Here is a 23,673-nt window from a genome sequence, read left to right as displayed (position 1 = left end):
CTCTCAGTAACAAAATCTATCTTAGTTACCTTTCTCTCATTACTGAGACAAAACACCCGACTCCCAGAGTTAAAGGAGGACAGGTTTATTTTGGCTCACAGTTTGTAGAGGTTTCAGTTTACAGTTGGCTTGTTCTAAGGCAGGGTGGCATGGTAGAAGGGTATCACAAGGAGAAACAGTTCATGGCAAGAAGAAGGCAGAAGATAACAGACTATTAGTGGCAACAGCAGCTTCTTTCTGCCCCTCTCATATTCTGTCCAGGGTACCTGGCTTAGGATGGGTGCCAAACAAATCAGTGGACTAATTTACTAATCACATAATCACCCATAATTGCAGCATCACATTCTCGATTCAGACACCTATGAATCTGAAAAAGCCCCACCTATGACTGACTGCATGAGGCTTGGGGGCCACATCTAGACACAGGCCATAGTAGTCATCTTAGCAATTTTTTCAGTGTTTAATACAAATTTCAAGAGTTGGGAGTGTACTATGGCAGGTGTAAGTGGAAACTACTGCAATGTGTTTACTTTACATATGACTTTTGATTAATTGAGCTAAAAATTAGTCATGTCCATATATTGCCAACCAAAAATTAAGTATGGTACAGTGGATAACAATTTTTGTTTAACCTGTAAAGCCCCCTTTTAATGAATTTTTGACCCATATTTGAAAATTTTGGTCTGCCAAATTTTACTTATCAAAAGCAATTTATCCATTTCCTTTCATCTCTGGTAACCAAGGTTCTACATAAATAATACTTAAATGAGGTTCTGTTAGGAGAAAAGAAGCAATACTTCAATTAAAATATATGTCACAAGCCAGATGTGGTGGCACACATCTGTAATCCCAGCACTCAGGAGGCTGAGGCAGGAGGATCCCATGAATTTGAGACCAGCGTGGGTTACATACTGAATTCAAGGCCAGCTTGATCTATGTAGTGAGACCCTGTCTCTTATTGTCACTTAGGACATTTAATGTGTTAAATACAGGAAGAAGAAACCCATTTAGAATCATCTGTGTCAGAATCACTTGTTCAAATGCATTTTCTCACTGTATACAATACTGGCCTAAGTCTCAAGATAACTGTTGGTCTCTCCCCATATGCTTTGCCCATCTTATTCTGCATTTCTTCTCAAAAACTAGAAGTTTTTATATGTAGAACTCAGGGCTGAGAGTTTGTAAAGATTAGCATAAGAGCAAAGATCTAAGAAAAAGCAGGGATTAATTTTCTTGGAACATGAAAATAAGGAGCTAGATGCTTTGCAGAAATTTCCTAAAATAATAGAAGACTTAACTGTAAGCAGATGGTGAGGTGAATTCCATGGGAGGTTTTTGGTTTTGTGGGGAGTTGGTTGGAGACCATGAAGAGACAGGAGTGAAATCAGAAGAGTGTCAGATTGGATTCAATCCTTTTAACAAGATGTCTGTTACAAGTCGTGGCCCACGGTAGCTCTTATTAGCTGATATGCCCACAAATACACAAAGAATGGGTAACTCTATAGTCTTCTGAAACCACAGACACAGTATAATGCTTGTATAATGCTTACTTTTCAATGCACCTTCACATCAATTTGACCCCTAAATCACTCTCCAACAGGAGGTAGAGCAAATATTTGCATTCACCTTTTCTAGGTAGGGAAACTGAGGCACAGATGGATAAAGCAACTTATGCTGAATCTCCAACTTGTACAGAATGCATCCATAAACTGAGGTTTATTCCCAGTGCTCACAATTTTTAGTCTACAATCCTTTCCACAGTTCCACTGCTGGCATTGCTTTTGACATGGTCACAGTGTTTCTGGGGTATATTGTGTGCCCATAGGCCTGCAACTAACACAAGATGTGGCTCAAAAATAGATTTATTTTAACATAGATACATACGTCCAATAGAAAGTGACTGGTGTTTTCCAGGGAAAAATATTCTCAAAGGAATGTTACCAATATTGGGGCTGGGGATTTAGCTCAGCAGCACAGCACCTGCCTGGCAGGTGCAAGGTCATGAGATTGATTCCTGGTACCAAGAAAAAAAAAAGGAAAGAAAACAAACAAAAAGGAATGTTACCAAGATTGCTTTGGATTTAAAACCAAAAGTTGGAACCAAAAAATGTTAAAATAGCTGATGGATCTAGGGCTAATGTTTAAGAGAAAATTATTGATGTTAATGTGTAATGTTTAAAAGAAAATACTGATAGCAATTATGGTTTTACAGTGCCTGCCTGGCAAGCACAAGGTCTTGAGTTCAATTCCTGGTACCAGAAAACAAAAAAACAAAAAAACAAAAAAACAAACAAAAAAAAAATTATGGTTTTATCTTGGAGAAGAAAAAATAGAACACACAAATACATATTGAATCATTGAAAAGCAATTATATCAGAGGTACAGTGCCTCAGTGAGCATTGTGTATTAAAAAACAGAGAAAAACTGAGGCCTGAGTCTTGACAATGCTTAATGACAGAACATATAAATGACCAGAACAGAGTGAAGAATATAGCTTATTAACTAGTTGCACATGTTCAAATTGTTTAATTTTTAGACCAACATTATTGGAGCAATGGATTACAGTGCTATTTTTTCTAAAAGAAGAGATTGCAGACAGTACTAAAAGTTATGTGCTGCAACTGAAAAGGTTACCAAACTCTAAAAAATCAGTATTGGAGAGTTAAAATTTAGTATGAAAAATTGCTCATCTGAGATGCCCCAGATATAACTTTCTGTCACATTGAGTGTCCCTGTGTGAGGCTTGTTCAGTGGTAGAAGGTCTCACCTGGTTGTTGTTTTAAAGTATTTGTTCTAAACAACCTGGAGTTATTGACTTCCTTCAGTGAATGTGAACATGTCTTTCCATAAAGCTCTACACACTTTTAAATGGTTTCACTACTAAGAGCTCACATTCACCAACTCTTGTTTCCAGTTGCATTGATCTGTCTTTCAGGGGTAGAAGTGAGCCCAGTCTTCACTCATGTCCTGCAGCAAGTGTAAAAGCGAACACAGTTCCTTCGACCATGAAAACTTTTCATGATCCCTCTTCTTCCTTTCCTGTCATCCCTTGATGGCACCTTTCTTTCTTCTCCCACTCCCTTTCCTCTGCCCCAAATATATTTTTTTGCCCAGAGTACCATTTTGAGTTTCCCCAGGTTCCCAGTTGCAGAGCTGCTCCTACTCCAGCCCAGGAAAGGGCAGGGCAGGGTGAGATTCGGCGAGTGTTGAATCCTGCTCTCAGGCCTTGTGCCTGGCTCTTGCCAGCATCAACTGTACAGTACCACTGTCTCCAGACCCTGAGATCATTTAGGCCCCTTCTTGTGCCATGCAGCACCAGACTCAGGGAAGTTCAGTCATGTCACTATAAACCTAACGAGTGCAGCCCTCCACTCTGATTTAATGTTTCTAAGCCAAGCTAAAAAAAAAAAAAAAATCCATATTGTTTTCCTAAAAGGTACAACTTCCAGAAGCAATGATATGTGCTTGTTCCTTTTGCCTGATGTGTGAAATGTGACCGTCCAGAGTCTCTCTTGCAGGACATTGTTGAGGAGGTCACAGTACGGTACATCCGGGATAAGATGTGGTCTGCTTCTGAAGATCTGCTGCTTTGCTTTCAAGCCACCAGCTCAGGACCCATGCTTAGGGAAGAGTTCGAAGCTCGGAAATCATTCTTGCATGACCAAGAAGAGAATGTAGTCAAAATACAGGTATGTGAATCACCCACCACTGAATAGGGCAAACTGTCATTATCCTCTGGAAATTTGTTTTTAAAAATAGGCCAGTCAGCCAGGTATGTTTTCTTAATCTCAGTTGTAGTAATTTCTGCTCTGATCTTTATAGTAGTTGCTTTCCTCATATGTGCTTTGGGCTTGTCTTGCTTTTCTTTTTCTAGAAGTTTCTAATCTAGAATTAGATTATTTATTTGAGCTTACTCCATTTTTCTGATATGGATCGCCACTATAAATTTTCCTGGTAGAATGGCTTTCATTGCCTTCCATAAGTTCCACTGATTCTTTTGCCATTTATTTCCAATTTCATTGCACTGTGATCTGAAGGGATAATTTCAATTCCTTTACATTTACTTAAACATGTTCTATGAGCTAGTATGTGGTCTGTTTTGGAGAATGTCCCATGTGCAGCTGAGAAGAATATGTATTCTGTTGTTGTTGGGTAGAGCACTGTAGTTATCTACTAAGTCCATTCATTCAAAGATTTGATTTGGGTTTGATGTTTCTTTGTTGATTTTTTTTTTTATCTAGTTCATCTGTCTGTTTGTGACAGTACAGTATTGAGGGTCCCCATTGCAACTGTATTATCTGATTTTTCATATACATTAGCATTTCTTTTACATACAGTGATACCTCAGTTCACAAATTTAATTCATTCCATAATGCTAGGAAAGATGGCCACATTGGTGTTAGTGTGAGGAAGATGCCCATGGTCATGTTTGTCACCCAATGTAGAGTTCACAAATGGAGGCAAAATTTAACCTAATGCCTTGTTTTAGGAACAGAACTGTTTAAGAACAGAAATGTTTGTTAACCAAGGTATTACTATAGTTGGGTGCACTGGCATTTGGTGCATATATATTTATAATTGCTATCTCTTCCTCTTGGATTATTCCCTTAACAAGTATGTAGTATCCTTTTGAGGGGTTCCTATTGCATAGAGTATTGTTTTCCACCCTTTAACTTCTAGTCTGTGAGTTTTGGGATCTGTTTCTTGATCCATTCTGCCAATCTGTTTGTTTGGACTGGTGAATTGAGACCATTCACACTGATGGTTATAACTGGTAGGTACTGACTTTCCTTGTCATCATATTATTTTCCTGTTGTTGATTCCCTTACTTTCCCTTTTATTTAATTACCCACCTTGCCTGATGGATTCATTCTATTGAGCTTCTTGGAATTGTTTTCTTAATTTTTTTTTTTTAGAATATCCCTCAGAACTTTCTGGAGTGTTGTTTTGGTGCTTATGAATTTCTTCAGATGTTCTTTATTATGGAAATACCTTTTTTTTTTTCATCAATTTTGAAGGATAATTCTGTGGGTTACAGCAATTTGGGTTGGAGGTTATTTTCTTTTTGGGTTTGAAATACTTCACTCCAAACTCTCCTTGAGTTAAGATTTTGAGTTGAGAAGTCTGCTGTGATTCTGATGGGTTTTCCATTATAAGTTATTTGTTTCTTTTCTCTAATAGATTTTAATAATCTGTCCTTTTTTAAATCCTGGGATCTTGACTATTATATGCCTTGGTGTAGTTTTTTCTGATTATGTCTAATTGGAATTCTATATGCCTCACTTATGTGTCAAATTCTTTTTTCATGCTCAAGAAATTCTCTGATATTCTGTGAATAGGTTTTTTATGTGCTTTGCACTATCTTCTGAGCTTTCATTGACTACCATTACTCTTATGTTATCCTTCTTTGCATCACCTGTCAGCTATTGAATTGATTTTTCATGATCTGTCACTATTTTTGAGAAGTTTTCCATTTCATGATCACTAACCATAACCTTGTCTTCTAGATATGACATTTGATCTTCATATTGGTTGATTCTGCTGAATATACTTTAAATAGAGTTATTAATGTCCTGGGTATCTTTCTGAATCTGTTGTATGGAATCTGAAAAATTCTGTTGGGCAGTCATACTTTCCATCACTTTTCTAAGCTCTTTATTCATTTATTTTATTTTATTTTATTTCATTTGTACTGGGAATCAAACTCAGGACCTTGCACTTGCCAGGCTACTAAGCTATATCCCAGGCCTATTCTTCCACAGGGTTTTGTCGTGATTTGTAATCCTGCATAACTTGATGAACTGTGTCTTTATTGAATAATTCTTATACAATGTTGTCTCATATTTACATTCTTACATAGTGCTGTAACCAGCACTTACATGTTTACCTCTGCTAAGTCATGGTTACATAACTCTATCCCACTGTTCACCTGAGCTAGACAAGTGGGGTCACATTCTCAGGTGTCCTTAGATGCCCCAAGCTTTGAAGCAGTCTGAGTGGTTCCCCACAGACTCCAATTTTTCCTTTAGGTCCTTCCTGGCTCCCAGGAATCTACCTCTCTCCTTCTTTTCTTCCCCAAGTTGTCTATATTCTAAATCCTGGAGAGGCTGATGTGTTGCTGCTTACTTCTCAGCCATTGTCCCAGAAATCAGAAATCACACATCTCCATGCAACTGGGCTTCCATATGTCACCTTCTGCCTGAACTGGGCTTTCTGTGGCAGGTGGTTGCTAAGTAGCAACTGGCTTCTTCTCACCTGAAAGAACAGAAGAACTAATGAAGTGAACCAAATCTAGTTCTCTGGGAGAATCTCCTCCCTTGTACACTTGTTGCCCCCTATTTAAGACTGCAAGAGAGATCCTCCTTCCATAGGATTTTGTAGTGATTTGTAATCCCGCATGTCTTAATAAACTGGCTTGTTGGGAGGAGAGGAACTTGCCTGATTTAGATGTTTCACCTCTCTTCCAACCAACATACTGGCTTCCAGAAGGCTGCTTGTCCATTTCTCATGTGTCTGAAGTGCTACTGTCATTCACTATCAGAATTTGATAGATTTTTGCCTAGGCCGGTTAACTATGAAATTCCTAAGCTAAAAGTTGCTGAATTGAAGAGCTTCTCTTTGGTAGCCATGGTGAACCCAGTTTGCTTTACCCATCTCATTTTAATGTCATTCAGGACAGAAGATGAACTGTACAAACATTTGTCTCCCTGGGTATTGCATAGGATAGGTGATCAGGTATTTGAATTTGCTCAAGACGTTAGTGAGGCAGAAATGCCTTATTTAAAGAAACTAATGCTGTAAACCTGACACTCAGAGGATTTTTCTAGGCAAGCCAGTGAGTTTTCAGTTTTTGCTTTCCTTAAGCAAATGGCAGGCAAAACATACAGGATATGAAAGGGGGGAAAGCCTTAAAGTAGAACCACCTATACCAATGAAAGGCTCTAATTTTGCATTGAGTTCACAGTGTCAATTGGCATGATGCAGTTGGGACCAAGCCCACACTTGCCAGTCTCCAGCTAGGAGCAGAGTCTGAGTCTGAAGCATAGCATTGCCTTGATGTCAGAATCTGGGGCTGGGGTCTTGACAATCTGTGGAAGGACAGAAAGTTATATATGAGCTTCTCCTGCCACCTCACCAGAGGCAGCAGGTTAAACTCTGAAACCTGCTTTCTGTCCACTTTGCCTTCTTTTGTCTCCCTGAGTTTCCTAAGCGGAGGGTGTGGGGTCTAAAGGTGAGCCAGCTTCACAGATGCAGACAAGAAATCAGCATGCAGTCCCACAACCTGAGCCATGCAACCAGAAGACCATGAAGTTAATCTCATTTTTCACCAAACTGGCTCATTCACCCTGAAGGAGGGGAATGTTCTGAGATCTGAGAGCTTGCCCTACATAGGACAGCTTAAGTTTTCAATTAGTTCAAGTGGTCCCAGGCACATAGTCTCAATCAATTTGGAAAGAAATACAGAGACAGAGACAGAGCTCACAGGCCCTCGACCAAGTATACCCAGACTCCACTCCCTCCATACTGTCAGGCTCCTGCCTTGGAACTGAATAGTGATACAGAGAATGCATATTGTCAGCATAAACCTCTATGTGTTTATGGGATAAGTCAGAAAGTGCCTAGGCCAACATGGAAGAACATCAAGGAGCGTCTGTATAGTTTTATTTATTTAGCATCCTGCAGGCTCAAATCCTGGGCCTTGCACATGATACGCAGACACTGGGCCACTGAGCTACACCCCTAGCCAGAATATTATTTTGAGCCATTGGAAGGCTCTGGTAAAACTATGTAAGTGTGAGAGTGAATGAACCTGGAAAAAAAAATCTCATAAATATGAAAAATTTGTATATTGAAAGCAGAAAAAAGGAATATAACTTAAAACATAAATGAAGTAAATATCTAAGGTTGCTTTTCCAGAGGACAAAAGAAAATTTTCTACTGAAATTGCTTTATGCTGTCAGGGATTGTAAAAGACGTGACTGAATGGAACAAGGAAAGCCTGGAAAATAAAATGGAATGATAACCGTTGGCCCTGGAAACTAAGAGAAATAATAATGTCATAGGCAAGAAGTGACTCTTAAGTCCAGAATGCAAATTAGACATGCAGTGTAATTGAAACACATTGAGAAAAATGAAAACAGGCCTGAAGGTCTTAGAAAAATTGTGCAAAAAGCTGAGAAACAGTAGGTGATTAAAAATACTTTTTCTCATTTGGAAATTATGATGGCCTTGTATTGCAGGGCAGAGTCCAGTTACACAGTAGACTTTCCCCAGTATGTGGCTCCTAAATGCTCAGTAAATGCTCACGTGATGAGCTGACAGAGAAGGCGGTTCATGGGACAGAATGTGTGGGCCCAAGGTTGAGACTGCTGGTGTGGCATAGGGAAAGATCAGGAAAAATGAAACAAGAAGAAATACTGTGAGTGACTGCCACAGAAAGGTTTTTTCTCTTGAGCTAAAGAAAGCTGGGGTACCACCTTTGAGGAAGGACATAAATAATGGCAAACACCAGAACTTAGCCCAAGGAGTTAATGAATTACTGAACTTCAGGTCAGGGAAAACCACAGACATCCAGCAGAGACGAAGACAGGGCTGCGTGAAGCAGCTTCAGACCCCCGGGAACAGTGCTGGTGTGAGGGCCGGAAGGAGGGGGCAGGACCCTGGGGACAGTTGGCCGTCACATTGTCTTACAGTAATTTGGCCTATAGACTACTCAGTTTTACCTTGAGGAAGGAGGAGAAAAGGAAAATGTTTAAGGCTTTTTTGCCTAACTAACATCACAGAGCATTTGTGTGCCAGAGGCCAGTATCGCTAACCTACTGTACCATCTAATTATCGATCAAGTAACCAATGAAGTGAGCCAGATTTTCCAAACAAAAAGTCTATAAAACACAGCAGTATAAAACACAGCAGTAACCTCTGAGGTCTAGGTATTTTGAAAGACTTACTTGTCACAGACTACTACACAGAATACATTTCTATGGTACCAGAAAACAGAAAAAAGAAGATGGTTATTACAGATTTTCCCACAATTCCTCATACCAGACAACCACCTATAATCCCAGTGCTTGGGAAGCTGAGGCAGGAGGATCAATGTGAGTTCGAGACCAGCCTGGGCTACAAAGTGAGTTCAAGGCCAGCCTGAACTGCATAGTGAGACCTTGTCTCAAAAAAAGACAAAAAAAAATTGATACCGTTTTCTGTTCCTGGATTTCTGTAAAAAGCTGCCTCTAAATGGCTTTATGATTTAGAATTTTGTCTCTTTTTACCTCCTCATCAACAGTTCTTTTTCCCATCTTTATTTATAATATGTAAGCCTATAATTAACCACCTCTAGTTAGAAGAACTTCCAGTTTATTACTATACAAAATAATTCTGTTATTAGTATACAGTTTGAAAAGCCAGGCCTGATGAAATTAAAATTTATAAACTAAAAAAAAAAAACTGTAGAATGTTGACAAGTGAAATAAAGCATGTAGTATTTCTGGTTGTGTAAGCCAAATATTCTGTACCAAACCACTCTGCCTTTGTTTGGAAAGATAACAATAAAATATTCATAAATGTAGACAAATTCCAAAAAAGAAATCTATACAAATAATAATGTGATGAAAAAAATGATGAAATCTCAATAAATATGGGTGGTGAACATCGGACCCATAATACATTAAATAGAAATGCAGAATAGTAATTAATCCTTGGTCCATTAAAAGACAGCACAAAAATGAATGGTTTGCTGTTAGATAATCCATTGCTAAGATAGATTACTTATTCAAAATGTTTGTGAATCTGAGTTAATGGAGAGTAATGGTTTCTACAATTTGGATGACTCTTGAATAGCAGAATGAAAAGACAAGCTAACACCAGTGTCTTATTCTACCCAGGAATACGGATCCAGAATGGGCTGTATAACATATAATATACAATCACAACTGCACTTCTGTGTCTCAAAGCCCACCAAAATACATGAAGCATTACGCCCCATCACAACAAGTACGTCACTGGTTGCAGTGCCGTGATCCCACTGTTACACAAATCAGCTTCCCCTTCTACGACTCTGTCATGCTGCAGAACCACTTTGGTTGATGTTCTGTCATCTCCAGTGCCACACTGTGACATCCCACTGTCGGTCACACTTTCTAGGTGAATGACCCATTAAAAATCCTTTGGCATTGGTTGTCTGTATGTCACACTGCAGAGCATATGCCTACATTGTCCTGTGCCGGAAGCTTGTCGGTAGTGCAGAATCCTGAGCCCCACCCTGGACCTTTTGAATCCTAATCTGCTAACAAGACCCTTGGGTGATCTGTATATTCACATTAAAGTCTGAGCACTGTTAAGTTTATCCAGCTTTAACCCCCTGGAAAATTTATCTAATAATTTTATTTAATAAAAATTTCCTTACTATCAAAGAGAACCACAGCTTCTTCTCAACAGCAGTTGTAAAAGTATTTGACAAATTTCTAAACCTATTCCTGAATTTTTTCTTTTCACGGTTGCATTGAAGTCTTAGTTTATTTGATAGAGCGTCTTTATGATAGTGCATTTTCTAGTACAGTGTTATAATTTTACTCCTTCATATTTCTTGTTTAGTTCACACCTATGAAATTTTTTTGCTATTGTGAGTCACATCTTTATTAGGTTGTTTATTTCTTATGTATAGAAAATTTATCAAATTTATAATTATTCACCTGGATGATTTCTTAGTTCTAATTATTTTCATTTGATCCTCTTGAATCATACTGCTTTTTACACTTCTAATTTTAAAATTCTTGGATTCTATCAAGGAATAAATTTAGAACAGCCTAAATAACATAGAAGTAAGAGGTTGGGGATTTAGCTCAGTGGCACAGCGCCTGCCTGGCAAGCATGAGTTCGTGCGTTCGATTCCTGGTACTGGAAAAAAAAGGGGAAGATGGGAATAATATAGAACTATAAAATATCAGGGACTTGACTTTCACTTCTGAGGAGATGGAGTGTGTATTTTTCCCTATTTGTCTATTGTAGTACCACAAAAAGCCCTGGATATTATATATGAACAAGACCATTAGGGAAACTCAGGACCCCAAAAGGGACAGGATGAATTCTTTGAGTTTTATTTTGGCCTCATACACCTCAGATTTGGTGCTAAAGAAGCTGACCCCCAGAAATGCCAATGAATATAAGACAAACAGAGCTTCAGCAAAGTTCTGCTCCCAAGCAGGACCAGGAAGGGACAACCTAGCAAGACAGAGCAACTCGTAGACAGTCACCACTCTACTCTAGCCGAAGACCACAGAAATAACTGAGACCCCACCCCACCCACACTGAGGCTGAGAGGGAACTCAGGCACCTGCACCCTGCAGGGGTGGGTGTGCAAAGGCAGGACAGTCACACCACCCGGTGGTCATAAGGCCACTCCGCTCACCACACGGGAGTAATAAGAAAGGACCCTATTGGATCCACAGAGCTCCAGGGTACAGCTGGAATTCTACCTGCCCCTGCCCAGCAGTAAGGTGAAGACCTCTCCACCTCAGGTGTCACTGCAGCCATAAGGAAAACCTAGGCCTTTACCTCCACCTCCTGGTAACAAGACCAGGCCCGTCCCACGTGGAAACCGTGTTAGGGGAGGCCGCCCCAAACCTGAAGGGCCAAGTCAGATCCAGTATCTTGAAACGGCCCCATTGCAGCTCCCTTCATATAGGCAATTGGGTATTTATTCAAAACAGCCAGTTATCATGCCAAGAACCAAGAAAATCACAACTTCATTTTAAAAAAAAGTCATATATGTGTTGACGCTAGCACAAGGTGATGGAGATGTTAGAATCCCCTGACAAAGATGTTTAAAGATGGTATCATTTTTTTAAAAAAATAATTATGCACACATTTGAAAGAAAGTCTCAGCAAAGACATGGAAAATGTAAAGAAAAACTAAACATAACTTTAGAATTTAAAAAGACAATGACAGCTGGGCACTGGGTGGCACATGCCTATAATCCCAGCACTCTGGGAGGTGGAGACAGGAGGATCACACGATCAGGTCCAGCCTGCACAATTCACTGACCTAGAGAGACCCTGTCTCAAAAGAACAAGAAAAAAGGCCTGGGGTACAGCTCAGCGCAAAGGCCCTGGGTCTGGTTCCCAGTACCACAGAATAAAACACAGTGACAGATGTGGAAAAACTGGATAATCTCATTCACACTGGAATGGAGCGAAGGGAGGGATGAATTTGGAAACTACGAACTAGAACTACAGAAACTGCCAGGTCCAGACAACCAAGAAAACAGACTGGAGAAATAATGAACAGAGCCTCAGGGATCTGTGGGACCATAAAGATTTAACATGCGAGTCCCTGAGCAGAGGAGAAAAGGACAGTGCATATAAAAATACTCAAAGAAATAAAGAGTGGAAAGTTCCTCTGTGTGGCAAAAGACACAAATCTCCAGTTGCAGAAGCTAAGCAAATCCCAAACAGGATAAACCGAGTAACTCATACAAAGATACATCATAGTCAGACCTCTGAAAGCAAAAGACAGAAGTCTCGAAAGCCGTAGATATAAAGGACAGTTTGTCGCAGACAGCTCTGACAGAGGACTAAAGAGCACACCTGTCGGAGTTCTGTCCAATAAGAGCAAAGGGGCAACAGGGAACTTGCCCCTAGTAGGCCTGCCCTGAAAAACAAGCCAGAGACTGTTCACTTAACTGGGAAATGATAAGAAAATTTTGGAACATCATGAAGAAAAAACAACTCAAGTAAAAATAGGCACATTTTTCCTTTCCTCTTGAGTTTTTTTAAATTGCTCAGTGCAAAGGCCCTGGGTTCAGTCCCCAGTACCACAAAAGAAAAGGCAAAAATTATCATGTTGTCTGTGTTCTAAATGTAGGTAGGACAACTATTTAAAAGAACTCTGTTATAAATGGAGGGAATGCAGAGGTATGTGAGGGAGGCAAGGTTTCTTTCCATACGGTACTGAAGAGTATGATTTTTCTAACCAGGACTTTGTATTTGCCTAGGCTAGATATATTGAAAATTAGAAAAACTAGGCAAAACGTTAGGTCACTTTAAATTAGGTATCGCCAGATACCACCCAAAAAGCCTGTGCCCTCTTGTGGTTTCTTGAGCCCCCACTTGCCCATCTGCCCATTTTTTGCCCACTGCTTGACAAATGGGTGAGGCAATAATTTCCTTGCAGCTACTCTTATGACCATGGAAGGTTCTCGCAAGCTGAGTCATCCTGAAGAATCCCCATATTTTTGTGGGCTTTTGTATCGTGGGTCCCCCTGCAACCCAGTTCCCACCGCCTTCTGTCTTCCGGGCGCCCTCCTCACTGTAGATCTCTATGCCTTCTCATTTGAACATCGGGGATGGAAGAAGGGTCTTTGCACTGGGTTACATCCCAGCCCCAGCCCCCTTTTTGAGCCAGATTCTTAATAAGTCACTAAGTTGCCCGGGCTGGGCTTGAACTTGCAGTGTTCCTGCCTTAGCTCCCCAGAGTGCTGGGATCACCAGTGTGTGCCACCATGTCCAGCTAATAACATTTTTATTTGAGTTCCTTTTTATAAAAAGCATTATCTGTCATTTCCAGGGGCATGAACTGAAAAGTCTGGAGCAGGTTCTTCCGTAATCACTTTGATTCTGTGCTTTCTTTATGAATTGTTACAGAGAAGTATATTATTTTTTAAATAATAAAACACCATATTTTATTACAGAATGAGGTAGGTTAATATATACAGGCATGAAAAGAAATGTACAAAAGTGATTCGATGTTTGCACTTGCCCTCTTTAATAAGGAACTTGTATTTCATTTCTAATTTGAAAAACAAGATCAGTGAATTAGGGTGAGTGCCCAAGATGTGCTTCAACAAAAAGGTGCTCATAGATGAACTGGAATAAACTATTAACAATTATGGATTTAACCCTTCTGAAGATATTGGCTGTGTCAGAAGTTAGTACAACATTTTCCTTTCTAGGCTGGACCATTCTTGGCATAAAGATTCTGGTCAGTCATTATCTTCAGTTATTTGTGTTGTCACCAAATAACACTTGCACCTGTTTAGTACTGTGTGTGTGCTTGGGGGAAATTCTATTTATTACTCCTTTTTGACATGCAAAGTAAACCTTCATGGAGGAAACTAGGTGCCTACCTGGGTTGCTTCTGCTATCTTGGGTAAGGACTCAGCAGCAAGCTGCTGTGAGCTCTGCCCAGTTAACATCCCCCCCAGAGATAGATCCAGAGGAGATTTGGAGGGGAGGGCCCCTGAAGTCCCAACCCAGTGCCTCCAGAGATGTATTCCATGGTTGCACTTTCTAAATCAACTGTGCGCATCAGTAATTTTGTAACCTGTCTTTTCCTTAGGCTTTTTGGAAAGGATATAAACAGCACAAGGCGTATCTGCAAAGGCAACAAACATTTGCTGGTAATGTTGATTCTGTTGTGAAGGTAAATATCCTTTCCTAACATATCAAGTGCTTTAGCTTTCCCCTTCACTTTGTCTTGAGTCTGGAAGACAGAGTTGTGGAAATGGTATGTGTGAGCTTTGAAGTCAGTCCTGGGATTGAATCCTAACTCCATTACTCAGTTGATCACCTTAAAGCCAGTCAACTGAGCCACTATTACTGGCTCACATCCTTCATGTGGTTAGGAGAATCAAATGTGAAAGTGTTTTATAACCACTAGATGTTTACAAACCCTAAATTAATTATTTGAACTCTTGGGGAACCCAACCCAAGTTCCTTTTAACGTGCAAAGCTGTGACAAGAGGAAGCAGAGCTCACTTAGGAGCCATATTCAGGTGTTGAGCTCCTGACGCAGCTTTCCAGCTTCCCACCCGGGCACATGGAGGAATAAAGGCTGTGTGGTGACCACTCTGCCAGAGTGAAAAGCCTCAGGACTGTGCAAAAATGAGCTTGTAGACAACGTGGAAATCAGATGAGAATTGGAACAGTGTGAGACAAATTGGAGTCAAAAGAGATTAGTTTAAAAGGTATTTGAAACTCCAAAGGCAGAGAATGATGTGGTGTGTACAGTAGCTTCTTAATAAAATGCTGTCCAGTGTTCACCATAATAAAATGCTTCTTAATAGCATTAATAAAAGCTTATTAATAAAATTAATAAAAGCATTAATAAAATGCTTCTTAATAAAATGCTATCCAGTGTTCACCATAGAACACAGGCTTAATCCCTCCAAACTCTGGGTAGCAGTTGGTCCCTGCTGAGGCCTTTTGTGATGTTTTCCTATAGAAATCTAAATGTTATGTTTAAAAGGATAACTAAGACACCCCGGACTGGTTTAATTTGATTCAGTGACTTATTACAACTCTCACCAAATGCCTTGCTGCTTTCTTGGCTTTTATCTATTGGTATTAAAACAAAATAGTACAAAGCTACCTTCCTCCCCACCTCTCTTCTGTTGAGGTGGTGAGATGAAGGGTAAAATAAAGTGTTTTGAATCCCTTGAGAGAAAGCAATAGAAGTGGGGAATGGAGGTCAGGCTTTAGGAACTTATTATTTAGCAGGCTGCTAATTTCATCAAATAAGATATTATTATTTTTTAGAAAGAGTGCATACAACTATATTAATAGTTGTTTGGTGTTTGCCTTGATTTTAGATTCAGTCTTGGTTCCGAATGGCAACAGCAAGAAAGAACTATCTCTCACGACTGCAGTATTTCAAAGATCATGTAAGAAAAACGCGTGTGGGTTTCTATCTGGGCTGCAGATGAAGTAAATGAATGTTTGTTGACTGTTAGCATTGAAAGATTTTTTTAAATTAAATTGTGGAAATAACCACTTAGGAGAGAACAGATCTTAGAGCTTAACATAATAACTCAGAAATCACACTGAGAGTACGACTTCCGCAGTCAAGAATGGAGAAGACACAGTGTGGCTAGTAACACCTGAGAGGAAGACTTTAGAGAAGTAATTCCAGTGCTGTACGCACAGCTTTCCTTACTGGTCACATCAAAGCCCACAGGAGGAATTTTTATAGTCATGAAAGAGTACCTGTGTGGACAGAGAGTGTGTCATCTAAGTTCTGTGCTACTACTCCTTTCCCTTTTCAGATCGTTTTATTTAAACAGACCCTTGGCAGTCTCGTTTCTACTTGGGGCTAACTTATGTTAACTTACATGACTCCCTTCTTTAAAAAAGAGAAAAATATGGGTTGGACACACTGCATGTAAATAACCTCAGCTCTTAAATATTGCCAGTTCTTTACAGTTCTAAATTATAAGGTAGTGGAGTAGATGGGAACTCTGGGGGATTGTGACTTTCTCAATATTTTGCAGAAAAATGAAATTGTGAAAATCCAGTCTCTACTGCGAGCAAGCAAAGCCAGAGATGACTACAGAACCCTGGGTAAGCAGCGCATTCGGCAGCAGCCTGGTTTCTTCCTAGCCAAAGAGGAGTTCCTTACAGCGTAGGGCTTTGGGGCTGCTCTAAGGACAGAGGGTGGCGCCATTGTTCCGGTGGACTTTGGTCATCGTAGCTGAAGTTCTGAACTGGTGCTCACAGGAGCAGTGGTGACAGCAATGAGCTTCCTGCTGTCAGTGGCAGGGACAAGAAGACTGGGTTTAATTTCTTCCTCAAAAAGACTAGCACTGGTACGAATGCTCCTATTTTATATTAAATTTGAACTAGAGTCAGAAATCTAATGCAGAAGAGTTAACCAGAAGATAAGCCTACATTTCAGTTGTGTGCTTTATTAACTGTCCTGTTTTCCTCTCATTTTGAAGATAAAACATATTCACTTAAGAAATTTTAGAAATGAGAATGAAAAAGGAAAAAAATATGCACTCTCATCTCCCAAAGATGATAATCCAAGGTCATCTCTCCTGTAAGGGTCCTCAGAAGTGGAAAATAGTAACAGACGACTCTAGGTTTGGTTGTTCTTGCTGACTTCACGCTGTGCTTTGCGTTGTTGGCTTAACTCTTCTCACTCCATGAGCATCAAAACGCCACAGGACCAAGCGAGAAGTACAAGGAGGAACCAGCAGGGACCCGGGGAGAAAGGAAATGGGCATCGAGGGTGCCCGCACTGGGCTGGGCTCTTTCAAACCACATTTGTTTAATTTTTATTTTTATGAGTCCATGCTTGCTGTGCATAATAATCACATTCCTCACAGGGAGCTGCTACATGGACATGACATGTCTTTCTTCTTTTTGAAACCCCTTCTTCTCCCCTCTCCCATGAACACTGGGTCCAATCACTCACCCTGGTGCATCCAGACAGTTTATTCTTACAGTTTACCCAGAGTCATTCTCACTAAGCATGTTAAAAAAGATATTCTTTAAGAGTCAAAACTGCTAGAGAATTAAAAACAAAGGTGAAGGTGTTCCAGGCAGACCCCCTAGAATTCTCTGAGGATATTCTTCTTGGTGACTGAGGCTGCCCCTAGGTTCTCATAGCCTCCCATGGTCCATCACGAAAGGGCAAGGACCAAGTTTCAGTTTCTAACATTACTTCCTTCTGCCAAATGCAAACATTCACTCCACTCATACTGGAGCTGATCCTGTTTGGCCTTTGCAGTAGTTCAGTGACTTTTTTAAATTTACTTTTCACCCAGCTCTGGCTCCTCCTAAAGAGCTTCTGGGCTGAGAGAAACTGCTTTCTGCTTCCTGCCCCAAGAACATAAATCTCTTATCTGGCTCAGGCACAGAGTCTTCAGGGTGAGGTCATTTGCATTAACTTCTTTCCCAGGTTCCTCATCGGTGTCTTTCCTGTGCATGGGTCCCAGCAACAGTGACAGACATGGCTGATAAGTGAGCGTCAGATAACTAGAAAATCCCATGACCAGGCATGAGTTTTATGTATTTGTCTGGTTGTTTTTCTTGTCCAGACTTTACATGATGGAGAATGATTTGTTCCACTGACCACATACTGTCATTGGTCTGTTTTTCCAGTGATACTGTACAGACCCGTTTGCTTTCCTGTTGATAATAATTCCAAGCTCTCCTAATTAAAGTGTGCCTGTTCTTGCTGCAGTCGGCTCTGAAAACCCACCCCTAACGGTAATCCGCAAATTTGTGCACCTACTGGACCAAAGTGACTTGGATTTCCAGGAGGATCTGGAGGTAGCACGACTGAGGGAGGAAGTGGTAACCAAGATCAGGGCCAACCAGCAGCTGGAGAAAGACCTGAACCTGATGGACATCAAGATTGGGCTCCTGGTGAAAAACAGGATCACACTAGAGGTCAGTGGGCTTGTGAGATGGCGAGGCTTCAGGAGTGGCAAATGCGCACGTATGTGTAAAGTGTGATCAGCAAGTACGGTGACTTTATTTTTTATTACGGTAAAGACACATCAATCCCTTCAAAATATTCTCTTTCTCTTCAAACACATCCCATCACACTTGGTGCTTTGTGCAGTCCTTTCCTGAGTGTCTTTAGCTGCACTGTTGTGGCTGCCTCTGTGTTCTAATTCAATTCAAAACGTTTACCTCACGTGGTCATTTTGACTTTGGGGAAGCGCCAGGGTCTCATGGTGTCAGAGCTGGTGAATAAGGTGGATGAGGGCTCACCATCCTGTTTCTGCAAGCCTGCCTTTCTGTCGGACGGCACTCAGCTGCAGCATTCACTGCACTTTTTATCACACCTCGTAAGGACATTTGTGAAAGAAGACTTCCAGAACTGCTTCAGAAAGTGGCAAGAATGAAGGCATCAAGTGTGTTTAAAGGGAGGGGGAGTATAGTGTTTTGTGGTGGATTAATCACATATGTCTTTTGTGGTAATAATTTAACATTCACTGTATATTTAGATTATACCTCCCATACTCATGGTAATTTGGTCCAGCCAAGCCCATTTAGATTCTAGAATAAGTTCATTTATCATTTTTAATACAAGTTAGTGGCCCTTAGACCTGCAAAATTATGTGCCTCCTACATATTTATAATGTATTGTCTAAGGCTTCTTTACTACTCTCAAATGAATTTATAGATAATAAAACCTACTTATATATGTACCTTCCTAAGGAAAAAAAAAAACGCATCCATGTAAATATAAAAGAGAAATAAAAAGAAAGTGGTTTATAATAGAAAACATGTTTTAATATGAAGATATATGTGCATGGTGATATTTTTTAACAGACATTACCTTAATTTGTTCACTCCATAATGCTAGATCAGCACACCTTATTTTACCCCATAAATGTATACCATGACTCCAAGCCTGGTAATAGCGTAAAACATGATGAAAGTACCGAGTGGTTGGGACTCCCCAGAATCACCCCAGACTGAGAGCTCTACACAGGTGGAGACCCATGTGAGAGGGGTGGAGCAGGCAGGACGCCTTTCCAAAAGGAAGAGCAGCTCTCGTAAGGTTCAGAGTTACCCAAGCGTGCTCCACCCTGAATGACGCAGAGATGCAGTCCTAGAAAAGCCAGTGTATATTAAAAGTTTGTGTATAGAAAATCTCTGGTGCATATGTGTAAAACAATTAGATTCTAGGCTCAGGTAATAATACAAACAGAGTCTTGACCTACATGAGTGAATTCATAAGCCCTGCCATGCAAGATGAGGGAGTTATTCACACGGACCACCCGACAAGTTACTGGACAGCAGAGCCTCTCCCATCCACCACCCCACCCACTAGAAGCCACAAGGGCCTCCAATGAAGAGACCCAAAGACACCCCAACATTTTCCAAACTGTCCTGCAGGGCAGCACCATATCCACTAGTAGTCTCTAAAGAAATGGTGCCAGGGTTCCGTATGTGGGTGGAAACTGCTGGTGTCTGAGCTCTGTAAAACAATGGACAAAGTGACAGTTTCATCCAAAAACAGATGTCTGGGGTAAGACCTCTCCCCACATTCCTCTTGCTTCCCAGCACACCATGCTGGTTTTCAGAAAACGAGTCATTCAAGGAGGCTTGGGCAGGGCCGAGCGGGTTGGAGTGGAGAACCCAGGGCCAGTGACCTGCGTGTGGGTCAGGATAGCCAGCAGATGAACAGCCCGGGCCCCTGCCACATGGGCAGGTGAAGGCCCCACCCAGTCCTTGGACCCCGTGAGAGTCCAGGGAGAGGGTTATAGAGAAATAAGGGAAACACAGCAATTTGTAAAATAGGATATGATTGTGTTTTCTAAATATTAAAAAATAAAATTACTACTTATTCTCTATTTAACCGCTTTCTTAACTTATCTGGAAAAAATACTTCTTTTAAAAAAAATCTTGTGTTTGTGTTATATGATGCAGATGAGAGCTTTTGAAGTGTGATATATTCCAGAAAGTCCTCTGGAGAATGCCTTTCCCAGTCTTAAACTGCCACTGTACTCCCATCCCCATCGAGTTGTAAACAGGAAATAGCTTGCCTTTTTAACATGAAAACTTACTTCCAAATACGTAGATAGTTTAAATCCTGTGCATCTTGTGGAAGTGCAACCAGAGAAGATTTCCAAATAGATGTGAAAACTTGAAGTTTTATTTTGTTTTTTAAAAAGACATTTATTGCTGGGTATAAGCTCTCTGAAAGACTGAGGCAGGAGGGTTTGCAAGTTCCAGCCTGCCCTAGGCAATATAGCCCTGTCTCAAAGCAAACTTGTAAAGGGCTGAGGATGTAGCTCAATGTGAATTTCCTGCATTCCATTCCCAGCACTGAAAACAAAATGCATTTGCTACTAATTGATAGAATTGGGAAGCAAAGATGATTTTTTGAGCCACGTACTACAGGCAGTAATTTCCTATAGCGTCAGCTACTGAGGAAGCTGAAGCAGGAGAGTGGCCTGCACGTAGGTGATCAGGGCCAGTGTGGGCAGCACAGTGAGGCCCTGGCTCCAAAAGAAAGAGAGAAAGTTAATCTTTCAAATACCAAACATGTATCCAATACTTATTAGAAGTTCACTGATTATTAAACATGTAGTTTCATGTCATTGATAGTAGCTTTTTTAGTTTAATGGTAAAGACAGAAAAGTTCAAGCTTTACTTCTCTAAGTATTCCAAAAGTGAGAAACAGTCATAAACATTTAAACAATAAATGGAGAAGTAAAGAATTTAGCATGTACATTATAGCCACAAAAATAATGTTTTTGAAGAATATTTAATGACAGGAAAATGGTTTGCAATATAATAGAGAAGAAAATAGAACCTACAATGATTTTTTCTACTATAAAAGAAAATTTACTGAAGAAAGCCAGAAGGGAAAAGTTAAGTGATTTTTCTTTGAGCAACAATATTAGATTTACTTTCTTTATCTTCTTTCTTAACAATGAAAGTTGTTTAGAAAAAAAAAGATATTAGACAGAAGTGGATTAGTTCTTATAGATCAGTGGTGGTGAACCTATGGCATGCATGTCACAGTGGGCTGTTTGTATTATTGAACGCACTAAAAGGTTCATCACCATGTGATCAACTAGCTTGCTCACTCTGGTAACCTTTGGTTCCTTACAGTTCTTTAAAAGTCAGCGTTCCCACTGAAAACCTCACATCAGTGGGTTAGTGAAGGGACTCACATTGGCCTTAGGCAAAGAGAACAGCTTGGAGACAAGCACGAGACAACTGAAGTCAGTTCACACAAGGAAAAAAAGTATAGACTTAACATAGCTTGAAGGAAGACTTAAATAGGAACTACAAGCAAACCACTAAGTGCTCCAAATTCCGTGGATGAGTTTGATGTACCGTACGAGTGTTCTGACCAGTCCTACCCGAAATTCTGGGTTGAGATAGTTTATTACCTTGGGCATATTTTTTAACCTTTCTGAGCCTTCCTTTCTTCATGGGTGCTTTACATGTACTGTTTCTGTCACATCAACCCAGTAAAATTGTATTATTAAGTTCATTTTCTAGTTTAGCAGCTGAAGTTTAGGGAGGTTAACTTTTGCAAGGTCACAAAGTGAATTATGCTTTACAGATACACATATGTTTATGACCCCAAAGCCCAGCCCTTTATACTAATCCCTACTTTCTACCCCCAAAATGATAACGTATTCCCTACATGCTGAGGTAGCCTGTTTCTAGGGACGGGAAAATCTGGCAGCAAAAACACACTGGGATGTGGGAACATTGTGAACGAGCTGAATTCTCTTGCTCCTTCAAGTCAGTATTCCTCACTTGTTCAATTTGGATTGAGTAAGAACAGGGCAAATTCAGTTTGGGTTGATAAAAGGTGTCTGCCTGTGTGTGTCACCCAGTCTGGGTTGGGCTTTGCTCTTCCTCAAGCTTCCCAAGTCCGAGGTCCCCAGGGCGTGGTTGAAAGGAGCAGGCCACAGGCAGGCGCCGGCCATCTGCACAGCCCTGCCCCACTCCCCAGCCTGGCCCGTGTCCAACCTGGATGTGTCCTTTCTCACCACTCTCCCTGTCTGCCTTCACCAGCTCTGTGTTCGAAGGGAGGGGTTTAGTTCTGCCCTTGAGCTTGATTGCCACCCCTCCCTTCTCTTCTCATCTGTTTATGTCAAAAAAATAAAATACAAAAAATTACCCTGAAGATGAAGCTGTCAACAAAGCAGTCTCCAGAGTTTAAAGAATGTGTAGTTGAGAGAGGAAGAGGGACTATAGCTAATAGAGATTTGTCTAGACATAGTTCAAGTGTGTTTTTTTTTTTTCCTGTGCTAGGGTTTGAACCCAAGGCCTTTGCACTGAACCACATCCCTGGCCCTTTTTATTTTGAGACAGTGTCTTGCCAAGTTGCCTAGGCTGGTCTCAGACTTGTTATGTCTCGCTAGGGCAGTGGGGTTAGGCACATTTTTGGCTTTTCAGAGGCCCTACTGCCAATTGATGGGCATGGACCAGGGATGCTAGAGGGTCAGTATTGCGTGCAGAGCAAACATGTGCTGTTCCCCGCAAGGTCAGGTGTCCCTGAGACTGGCTGCAGAGTCTTCTATGGAGGTTGGACGTAAAGTTTGGTGAAACCACTGCAAGAAATTTTAGGGACAGAACTTTCTTTCCATTTGGTGGGACTATGATCCAGCGTTACATGCCAGGGGAGGCTCTAGGGAAATGTCTCCTTTCAAATATGAGTCATGTTTCATTAGAACATTGTGGAATCAATTTAGTGTGTCACAATTAGCAGAGGTTTTTTTTAATGGAATAGAACAGAAGTAGATTGAAAATATCAGTGTGCCCCAGTAGCAAGGACAAGTGTGTTTCATATAGTGTGTGCTTACCAACAAAGAATGCAAAATGTACTTCTTACTATTGATCTCTGTACATACATTAATTTGGTAGACTCAGTCTGAAGGACCTACCCTTGGTCATGACCCATAAGCTCCTAAAGTGACCATGTTGTGACATGGTTTTCAGCCACATTTTCCAAGATTATCTGCAAATGGCTAAAGAAGCATGATGAGGGAGAAAAACTTAAATTTTGTTAAATGTTTAGAGAAGTCCTTTTGCTTCCATATCTAATTTCTACATTATTTTTTGAAAGTGCTTTTATAAATTGAGATGTGATTCACACTTTTAGAGTACATAATTAAGTTGTATTTAAAATACTCATCAGGTTTTTCTGACCATCATTTCTGTGTAATTCAGGGACATTTTCATGCCAGAAACTCCAAAGGAAATGTTCTGGAATTAGATAAAAGTGATGGTTCTACAGCATTGTGAATAGACTAAACACTGCTGAGTAGAGTGAATTTTATAGTGCAGTAGTTGAATTATTATGTTTCTCTTCAAAAAGGAAAGAACTCCTGTATGCATTAACAGTCACTATGCATTCTCCCTTTACTACCAGGCTTAGCAGCAACTAATCTACTTTCTGTCTCTATAGAT

The 23,673-nt window shown here is 40.5% G+C and overlaps 1 protein-coding gene across 2 annotated transcripts in view; it reads left to right on the top strand.

Moving 5' to 3' along the window:
* Iqgap2 (IQ motif containing GTPase activating protein 2) overlaps window positions 1-23,673 on the top strand; it is a 216,928-nt gene that overhangs the window by 152,234 nt on the left and 41,021 nt on the right. For both annotated transcript variants that reach the window (XM_005386040.2, XM_013514848.1), the window contains 5 exons: window positions 3,519-3,689; window positions 14,333-14,416; window positions 15,585-15,656; window positions 16,263-16,332; window positions 17,960-18,168. In XM_005386040.2, coding sequence (XP_005386097.1) covers window positions 3,519-3,689; window positions 14,333-14,416; window positions 15,585-15,656; window positions 16,263-16,332; window positions 17,960-18,168 — 606 coding nt within the window. The remainder of the gene's footprint in view (window positions 1-3,518; window positions 3,690-14,332; window positions 14,417-15,584; window positions 15,657-16,262; window positions 16,333-17,959; window positions 18,169-23,673) is intronic.

Source organism: Chinchilla lanigera, unplaced genomic scaffold, assembly GCF_000276665.1.
Source record: "Chinchilla lanigera isolate Chin_1 unplaced genomic scaffold, ChiLan1.0 scaffold00024, whole genome shotgun sequence".
NCBI lineage: Eukaryota > Metazoa > Chordata > Mammalia > Rodentia > Chinchillidae > Chinchilla > Chinchilla lanigera.
Note: the sequence above shows the minus strand (reverse complement) of the source record. Positions and strands in the feature narration are given on the sequence as shown.